General features: G+C 43.9%; 1 protein-coding gene across 2 annotated transcripts in view; it reads left to right on the top strand.

Moving 5' to 3' along the window:
- The window catches only part of ARNT2 (aryl hydrocarbon receptor nuclear translocator 2), a 95,567-nt gene extending 87,314 nt beyond the window's left edge, over positions 1 to 8,253 (top strand). For both annotated transcript variants that reach the window (XM_041469237.1, XM_041469238.1), the window contains 2 exons: positions 1,350 to 1,486; positions 3,835 to 8,253. In XM_041469237.1, coding sequence (XP_041325171.1) covers positions 1,350 to 1,486; positions 3,835 to 3,933 — 236 coding nt within the window. In that variant the 3' untranslated portion in view covers positions 3,934 to 8,253. The remainder of the gene's footprint in view (positions 1 to 1,349; positions 1,487 to 3,834) is intronic.
- The last annotated feature ends 1,202 nt before the right edge of the window (positions 8,254 to 9,455 follow it).

Raw genomic sequence — 9,455 nt, forward strand, 5'->3', positions numbered from 1 at the left:
TGTGGTAATGTCAGTGAGGGAAGAACTGTAATCATGTACTTCAGATGTGATAGAAATGCATCACCACAGCCTGTTTACTTTCCTGTAAAACCTTCCCTTTATCTATTTTGCATGGCTTAGCTGGTGGCCAAAGGGATTGGGTTAAATATGTGTGTCTGTATTTTCTGAAGTCATGACTGCGAGTAGTGGCTGATTTGACATGATTGAGTCTGGCTATCAAAGACTTGGCATAGCACAGGTGTGGAAGTTTGGCAAAGGAAATTTGGCACCCTTGGCAGAGGATGCTGGTGGTCAGGAAGAACCAGACATGCCCAGCTTGACCTTCTGTGTGAGAGGGAAACAGGCAAAAATAGCTGGAGCAGTTATAGAGAAAAACATTAACAAGAAAAAAGAAGAAGAAATGTTTGGAGGAAAAGCATAAGCATGGTGGCAGGTTTTCCAAAATGCTAGTTCTTAGAAGGAGATACTGTGACTAAGGAATGGAAAATTACCCAAAAATATTATAATTCAGTGGCAGTCTGTAGAACTGCAGGGTAAAATTAGTCCAGTTTAAGTGTAATCTGTTACCGTACTCATGAAAAATGTATATGTAATAGGTAACCAAATTAATGTGTGGCAACATTTTTTTTTTCTGGTGAACCATTTAGAAGAAATTAATCTCCTTGAAATCATCATTTAAAGTGTATTTACAATGAAGCCTTGCTATTCGTGTTACTCTGTCAAATGTAAATGGCCTGAGACTTTTAGGAAAGTATCACCATATTGACATGATAATAATTTGATATGGAATATTAAATAAATCATATTAAATGAATATTAAATAAATCATTTTGCAGATGTATCACTGGAGAACAGGGCAGTCCCAAAATGTCTGTATTTAATCAGCAAGGCTGTTGTCTGTTGATCATACTGTTTCTATATCTGCTTAAAAAAAAATCCTGGATCTGCTTACATGCTTCTTAGATGAGTACCAAACTGTGCAGCCACTGCTCCACAAGAATTCAGTGTTTTGAAGAGAAACAGCATTCAGATGGTGAAGTTTGGTTTTTAAGTGAAAAGAAAAATAGTCCTTATTATGATAAAAAATTATGGGGGGATGCTTGAAAATTGTCTTGCAGTACCACGTCACTGTGCATTTTGCCCTGGCAGTTCATGGCTGTGCAGCCACAGCCCTGAGCTTTGCTCTGGGGCTGAAACACCCGCCAGCTTCCTCCTCGCAGGGCTGGTGTCACCCAGGGCCTTTCTCCAGGGCTCCTTTGCAAATCCAGCACTGATGGATGCCGCCCCACAGCAGGCAGATGTTCTGGAGGAGCTGCTCTCTGACTTGTGCCTTTTCTTCCCCCGTGCAGCTGAAGGTGGCCAGAGCAGCGGGCAGTTCCAGGGCAGACCGTCCGAGGTGTGGTCGCAGTGGCAGAGCCAGCACCACAACCAGCAGAGCGGGGACCAGCACTCGCACCCGCAGCCCAACCAGAGCGAGGTGTTCCAGGTGAGCAGTGCCGCTGAGCCCAGGGTCCCTCTGGTCACCTCTCAGTTCTGAGTTAGAGCCGTGGCCCTTGAGGATCAGGTGCAGCAGAGCCTGCAGCCCTTCCCTGCTGCTTGTGCTGCCATAGCCCTGCTCTGCTCTTAGGTGCCCTTAGCTCCTCAGGTGGTTGGGTCTCTGCCACACAACAGTATCTTTGCTGATGCAGAATGCTGTTTTCCCTTCTCTTTGCACCTATACTTAGGGCTTTCGTGTTCTGCAGGGAACCCATGAGGTGTTCCCAAGTGGAGTGTCTTTCTTACCCTGGTGCTGGCCTCTGACATCTCAACTTCAATTAGATATCAATGTCATTCTCTTTGACAGTTCAAGCAGGAAAGGAGTGTGATACTGCACAGAAGATAGTGGACAATAATTTTTTAAGGTTAAACCTGGTCAGATATCAGACAGGTGATAAACAATCATCTTCAACTACCTAATTAACTATAATTCTGAGTCTTGACTACTGATAGCAAAGTCCTACTGTAAAGTAGGACTTCATAAGTTGACTAATGACATATCTGTCCTTGTATAACTGGTTTTTAAATTAGATGAAGAAGACAGTTTACAAGAAAACAATGCAGATAAATGCAGGAAAGACAGTTCAAGCCCCAAGCAAGTTTAGAAGTGGGGCGCCTCCTTGTCTTTTGGAAAGTAAATTCACCTGCAAGACTGGGCTCGTGTGCAAGAACGCTGCAGTGAGCATGGGAATATTCCTGTGTGGATGAAGCATTGCTTTCACACAAGATCAAACAAAAGCACTTGATCTGGGATAACTGCCTGTCTGCGTGCTCTTAGCCCACAGCCCAGGCAAGATTGGTCTGTTGCAACTCTTTGTGTTAGCAGAGGTTAATGGCTGTCCAAGAGGATATTCAGGGTAATTTCAGTGGTGCTGCTGACAGCATGGTTTGATGGCCAGCAGAGACACGGGGCTCCAAGCAATGTCTTGCTTGTTTCGTAACAAACTTCTCAGGAAGTTAGTGGAAAGAAAGACCATGGGATAAAAGGAGAGCTGGGCTCATCTGTAGAGCTTTTGGAGGAGAGCATGTGTTTGGAGGGAGTTAGGATAATGGCTGGATGGGATAAGAAACTTGGATGAGTTTAAAGGCCTCCAAGAAGTTGCTTGGATTGTGCCCAAAGTCTGCCCTGGGTTAGCTGGGCTTAAGGAGAGAGGCAGACTCAAGAGGAGACCTTGCTGGATCTGTGCCTGAGGAGACTTGGCCACAGAGGCCCCAGCAGCAGAAATGCCTTCAGACATGGAAGTGTAGACAGGAGGGAGCAGCTACAGTTTCCCTTTGGCTGGGAGAGAATGTGGGAAAACATCAAAAAAGTCCAAGTTTTGGTCAGAAGATGAAGGCTGACCCTGGCAGCTCAGACACTGCCAGTTGTGCTCACAGTCTCTCTCACCACATTGGCAAGGATGCTGTGAAGATTTTGGATGGATTTTAATGAGTCTTTATTTTGGAGGAACTTCCCAGTACCCAGCAGCTCTCAGTTCTTTCACAGAACACATCCCGTGAGCTTTCTTACTTGTTTTTTTGGTTTTGTTTTATTGTGAGGATAGTGAGCCATCCCTGACAAGACTTGGCTTTGTGGTAAGAGCTTATTACTGTAAGGACTGACAGGAAAAGCAAGCGTAAACTCTGGTTTTCCCAGCAAGGGATATCTTCTCCCTGTGGCTTCAGTGTCTGGCTGAGGAAAGGTTGAATATTTCTTGAAGCCTCCTGCAGAGACCTCGCTTGGCTCAAGACACGTAAGAGAAATTACCATGAAATCCCATTTCTCCTGAGAAATTCCTGCTATTTCCTCTGCCTCTGTACATTCATGTGGGCTGCTTGGGCACCTTGTTAGCTGGGGAGATGTCCAGGCTTGAGTGTTCCACAGAGCAGTGTTCACCTAGAGCGTGCTGGCAGGAGGTGAGACCTTGCCCAAACCCATCGTGACACAGCTGGAGCTCCAGTGTGTGAGATGTTGTACACTCCCCATGCAGTGAAACCAGAGAGTTTGCTTCTTCTCTCCATACCTAGCTCCCATTCCAAGGAGAGCTGTTTCAGTCTGGGAGGAGTAGAAGGCAGCTCAGATGTGTTTTATTTCAGAGGAGCAATCCAAAACTGCCCTGCTGAAGTCCCACCTCTTGTTCAGAAACACTCCAGCAAAAAAGTAGCACATAAACTTTAGCCCAGCCCTCTGCACAGGTCTGGTTTTCACCTTATTTATTTAAACTTGGCCCTTTCTGGTTTTACACTGAAAAGATGAACAGGAAACAGTTTGTGTCTGGATAATGTGAGACTTCACTTTGATTTTTCCTTATCATGCAGGACATGCTGCCGATGCCTGGGGATCCAACACAGGGTACTGGCAATTACAACATTGAAGATTTTGCTGACCTGGGCATGTTTCCACCGTTTTCTGAGTAGCTTGTGAAGCAGAAATGGAAGTTCTTCTTCTCCAAGGCCATTTCAGTGTAATTTTGGCGCTGCTCTTTCTGTGTTGCATTTCTGTAGAAGCTACTAAACCAGAAGACACATTTCTCACATTTCAGATAGTGGTGTAGGGCTTGCTCTCTCCTCCTTGGGGTGCATCAGTGCCAGCAGAGGAGCTCCAGCACTTGTTAGTGTTCATTGACAGCTCCATTGTTTGGGTTTTTTTATATTTTATTGTCATCTACCTCAGAGATAAAAATTTTGCTTGTTTTAAAAAAAAAAATCTCTGAGTCTCAAATATTTGAATGTGAATGATGCATAATATTTCCTTTGAATGGTAATTTTTCAATAGATAACAAAGTAACAAAGACTAACAGAGAAAAGGTAAGGTCATGTCTCGTTACAGTGCCTACCGCTCAATTTCGATGCCTTGCTTTAAGCTTAAGTTTCTGAAAGCAGACACAATATTCTGTTTCCTTTGATTCTTGTAGGTTTTAGGTCACTTTAAATGTTGAGATTAAGCAACATAATGTAGGCCTCTCTCACCAGAAGATTCAGCTCTGCCTTTTCTAACTTAAACTTGAATGTGTGTACATTTTGGTACTTTATGTATATCTTGTGCTGTATGAAGTGATTTCCTGTACTGGTTTCTTTTGCCTTTACAAAGGGTCCATTCTGGAGTGTACTGAAAAGGTTGATGGTGTATGTGAAGGATTTGAATATTGTGGGAGTCTCCATCACTTCACATAGGTGTTCTTACTTTTAATTCAGGTGGTTCTCTGTTCAGAACAAACATTTACTTACATAAGCTATTAGTCTGGTTTTGCACTGAATTGAGGCCTATAACCTTGTACATTTCTCACTGGCTGCTTTAATTATTATTGTTCTTGCTTTCCCAAAAATATTGCCTCTTAAAAAATGACTGTAAACACATCAAGATTGCATTTTCTATATTAGCTGCATTTCCTTTCTGTGAAGTACTTTTTATACTGTGAAACCTCACATTTTAACAGTGGAAGGTGGTGGCCTGTTACTAGGAAATCGTTCAAGCTCATTTGCTGCAAACAGTGAGATGGTTTTGTAGTGTATAATTTTTTTAAAGTGAGTTGGTAATAGATATTGATTGGACTATTGTCCACTGCTTACACAGTGATAACTTGAATTTTTGCTTGGATTCCCAAGCAAATGCTTCTGCTAACCCTGTTCTGTTAAAAATGGGATTTTCAGCATACCAGGTTTGTTGAGGACTCTTGACTGCTCTGAATGTTGTATGCTTTTCCACAGAGGTAAGTTAATCACCTTCCTCTTGGGCGAGTCACCTGCCATATGTCTTCATGAGAGATGTGGTAGGAATCTTTTTGTTCAGTATTTCATATGCATGATGAGTTACAGAGGTTGGATTGTGAGGATTTTATCCTGATCATTTCTTCCAGGATGAGAGGAAAAAGAATCACTCACAAAGGCCCAAGTTCCTGCATACAGGTTGTTCATACCCTTTGAGGTTGGGTGCAGAGGAGGAAGAGGCAGCTTCCCTCAGCTTTTGGACATTCAGGGGCTATCATGGACCTGGGAAAAGCAGCCCCAGGGCAGAGACCCCATCCAGAAGATCTCAGTGTGTGCAGTGATTCTTAGACTTCACAGGATTAAGCTCTGCCTTCTCATGGCTCCTCTGGAACTCTGGGGTGTCTCTGAGTGGGGACAGGGTGCACATCACCACAGTCCGTGTTTTGGTTCAGGTGAGCGTGGCCCAGGGACAGGGCTGGCACAGATGGGGCTGTGCCCGTCTGACACTGCGGTCCCAGCCTTCTCCCACGTCAGCGTGTCGTGTTCAGTAGCCAGGAAGAGTCCTCTTTACTATTTCTCTCACTAAATCTGGGACCAATCTCTTACCCTATGTGCAAGTGGGGCTAGGGAGTCTTTTTTTTAGGACAGTTTTGTGTATCTCTAGATGAGGTACTGGAGAGGCCTCGGATCTCCTGATCTGCACTTGCCTCACCAAATCACACTGAGAACAAACAAAAATCTTCCTATCTCTTCTCCCCCAAAGATCAGGAAAATACCATCTGAGGTGAGCAAGCCATGTGCTTAGGCACTTTGCTTTTAAATCCATGGATGTTGATTCTCTTGGAGCCATCCCCCTTTCCCGTCACGCTGCTCAGATGAATGACTGCTCATGGAATTGGAGAGGCAAAGCTCTGCTGTGGAGTTCACTGGTGTCTCTAAGAGGTGCCTGGGTGCTGCACAGTGAGTGAGGTGCTCAGTGTCTGTGCAGGGTTTGAAAGGGGTGTTCATGAGGGAGGGAGCAGTAGGTGAGCACTTTGTGTCTCTCCACAGAAGATGCTTGACATGATAAATGCCAGTTCTTCTGAAATTTTTTATAAATTTTTCCGTAAAGTGAATAATGAATTCAGCTAGAAAGTGCTGTTCCTGTGTTTTATTTTACCCAACAAACTGCTCTGAGTATCTTTATAGTTTATTTTACTTCCTGAATTCAGTTTCAAAATAAGGTTTTTAAAGTCATTTTCTTTTTCCTGACATCAGCAATGATAACTTCCTCAGTGTGTTGTGGGTTTTTTACTACTGAAGAAGGCTTCCCGTGTGCAGATTTTGGTTATGCAGTTCAGAGTGCACTGTTAGAAGAAATTTAAGCACATCTCTCTTTTTCTTGTTGTTTTTTTGAAGTCAGTGCACCTGAGGGATCAGAGCATGGACTGCTTCTCACTTTGTGGGCTCCTCTAGGAAAGGTGATGGCTGCTCTGTTCAGGGCAGCGTGGACAGTGCCAGCTTTGGGTTTGGGTTTTCCCTGTCAGCCCTCTCTGTTGTGCCATCCCGAGCCAGCGCTTCACTCTTGGCATTTCCACCCTTGCCCTGCTCCTCTGCCATTCCTGGCCACCCCATCTCCCCCAGCCCGGGTGGGAGGCGTTGGGCTGCCATTCCCAGCAATTCTTGACTTTGGCAGCTTTGTGCTTCTGAGGCAGCAGCAGCTGCAGGAGAGGCTTTGCTGTGCTGCAGCCCTGGCCCCGCCGTGTCCTGCCTGCTCCCCCAGCCAGCTCCCCAGGTGCTGTGGCTGACAGAGCTGTGTAGCCTTGGCTGTGCTGTATCTTGTGTTTCCTTACTACAGGACTTGGCTTATCCTGTAGCTGCAGTTGCAAGGTGCATTGGGAATGCTGATGTTTTTATTACGTGCTGTTAGTGTAGCTTTGTTGGCACTTTGGCTTCCAATTTCCAGAATTTCATAGGTGGTGGATTTCTCATTTCTTTTGTGGATTTTTTTCTAAGCTGGAAATAAAGCTGTGATTTCTGATCGAATTGTTGCAAACACAGTGTTTCTTGAAACGGAATCTTTTGGGGTTTAAACTCATGGAGCAAGGAACTGCAAATAGTGGTGGTCTGGGTGAGTTATTTCAAGGAGCAGACATGTAGACTGAGACAGTTTTAGATACTAAAATATTTATATTCATTTATTCAGATGAACAATCCAAGACTCCATCACATTACTTGTGCAAGTGCTACTGGCAGTACCTACAGTGATGCTTTAACCAGATAGTTCCATTTGTAGCTTTGTTGCCTTTTCTTTTGTTTTGAAGTACAGTATGAAACTGTAAATACTTCTTGCAGAACTGCCTTTTTAACTCTTAATTACTTTTGGCACAGTGTTAAATAGTGTTGGATTTACCCAATTGCTATGACATATATTTTTATACATAGGTGTACTCTTTTTTCAAGAATAATACAGCCATTTTGTCATTAATGCCTTATGGGTGTCATACTGCTGTTGCTCTTTGTTTGCAAGGTATCGAGTGGACTAATTTCTAGTTCAGATATTTTCACTTTTCCTGGTAGTGCTCAAGTTTGGCTTCAGGTGATTTTTGCCAGAGCCCCATTTTTCACAGTTGTTAACTGTGAGAAGAAGAGAATGTGGGCTTGGGTTTGTTGCTGTTAATGGAGCAAAGAAAAGGTGATGGCATTTAATTGTCTTTAAAAGGTCAGACTTCTCCTACTCTAAATCAGAGTGCATTTCATGAAACTGATGACTGTGGGCACTGATTACTTTGTGTAGATTAATGGTCTTTAAAAAAGAAAGGGAAAGGGAAAAAAAAGGAAACAACTCCAAAAATGGGCTTCTGTCATTGTTAGGCACTTGGTTACGTATCTGTTTAAACTCTTCATATTGATGTGAAATTGTGCTGTGGATAAAGTGTATTTTGTACTTCTGAATGTTCTATATTTATGACTAACAAGTACAGAATCAGTTGTGTGTATGTATAACTAATAACTGCCTTTTTAAATTTCATTAAAATAAAAATGTCATGAGCTGTTGTTAATTCCTGTCTTTTTGTAAATAAGTAAAATGTGCTGTTGGGAATTGTCAAGTAAGAAATAACCCTGAATTATAAGATCCATGCCAAAAATCAGAAGATGAGGCATTGATCTTTGTCTTTGAAATCTCCTCCAGTGCTGTGTGGTTGGGGACAGGATGTTCCTCTTTAATCTGTCTTGTAAAGGCTGTCCAGAGGGAGCAGGAGAGGAATGATAGTTTGAGAGCTGAACTTTTAAAAGTGTTCCAGAAAAACATTAATTAACAGCCTGTTCTACTGATGATGCTGAGGTGTGTGAACTGGTGGCTGTATTGTAGAGGATTTCATTAGAACACAATTGCTTTAGAGCTAATTCATGGTCTGGGGCAGTATTTATTCACTCCCTGGGGTGGTATCGCAGTGGTTTCCTTGTCTACCTTTTGGTCTCATTGTTCAAAGTTAAAAAATACTTGTATCCTTGCCACAAACATTCTGGTGACCTTTTCAGATTGCCTATGTAAGGCACATTTGCCTTTCACTGTGGGTCTTCATTGCATTTATATTGTTATTTCTTTGTCACCTTGATACTTTGTGAGCAGGACTTACCTTGCTCATAAATCCAAAAAGCTGGTGACTGTGCCATGGCAGGAGCTGAGGTGCTCCAGGGCCTGCATTCCTGGCATGGAGTAGGTGGTGTTTCCACAGCTCATACTCCATTTTTAGGGCTCTGCCTGTGGAGAGCAGGCGTGGGCTCTGCTGGGACCTGGCAGGGAACTGGGGCACTGGGAAGGGATTAATCAGATGCAGCCACCAGCCCCCTGCTCTGCGGGGCTCTGCTCACTGTGTGCTCATCCTAGAGACACGGGTTGCTCAGTGAAAATGGGCCATCCGTGCTGTTCTGCTGTGAAAATTGGGGTTTCAATGTAGTGATGTTCTGGCGTTTGCTCAGGTGCTGCTGAGCATCTGTGGTGAACAGGCATGTGCCAGACCTCCAGCCCCATTTGGAAGTGCAGCCACTTTCATCCTGGCAGCTCTTTGCTGCTCTTCCAGTGCAGTTTAATAGGCTTGCTGTTTAATAGCTGCTTTTAAGAACATTATCCAAACAGAAGGCACACACAGAATGGGTGTTGCACCCATGCCAAGCAGGGCACAGTGTGGTTGGGATCCCTCCTAGCACTCCTTTCATGAGGGTCAGCATTAGCTGTGCTCTCACGTGCT

Source organism: Pyrgilauda ruficollis, unplaced genomic scaffold (assembly GCF_017590135.1).
Source record: "Pyrgilauda ruficollis isolate IOZ18807 unplaced genomic scaffold, ASM1759013v1 scaffold23, whole genome shotgun sequence".
Lineage (NCBI taxonomy): Eukaryota > Metazoa > Chordata > Aves > Passeriformes > Passeridae > Pyrgilauda > Pyrgilauda ruficollis.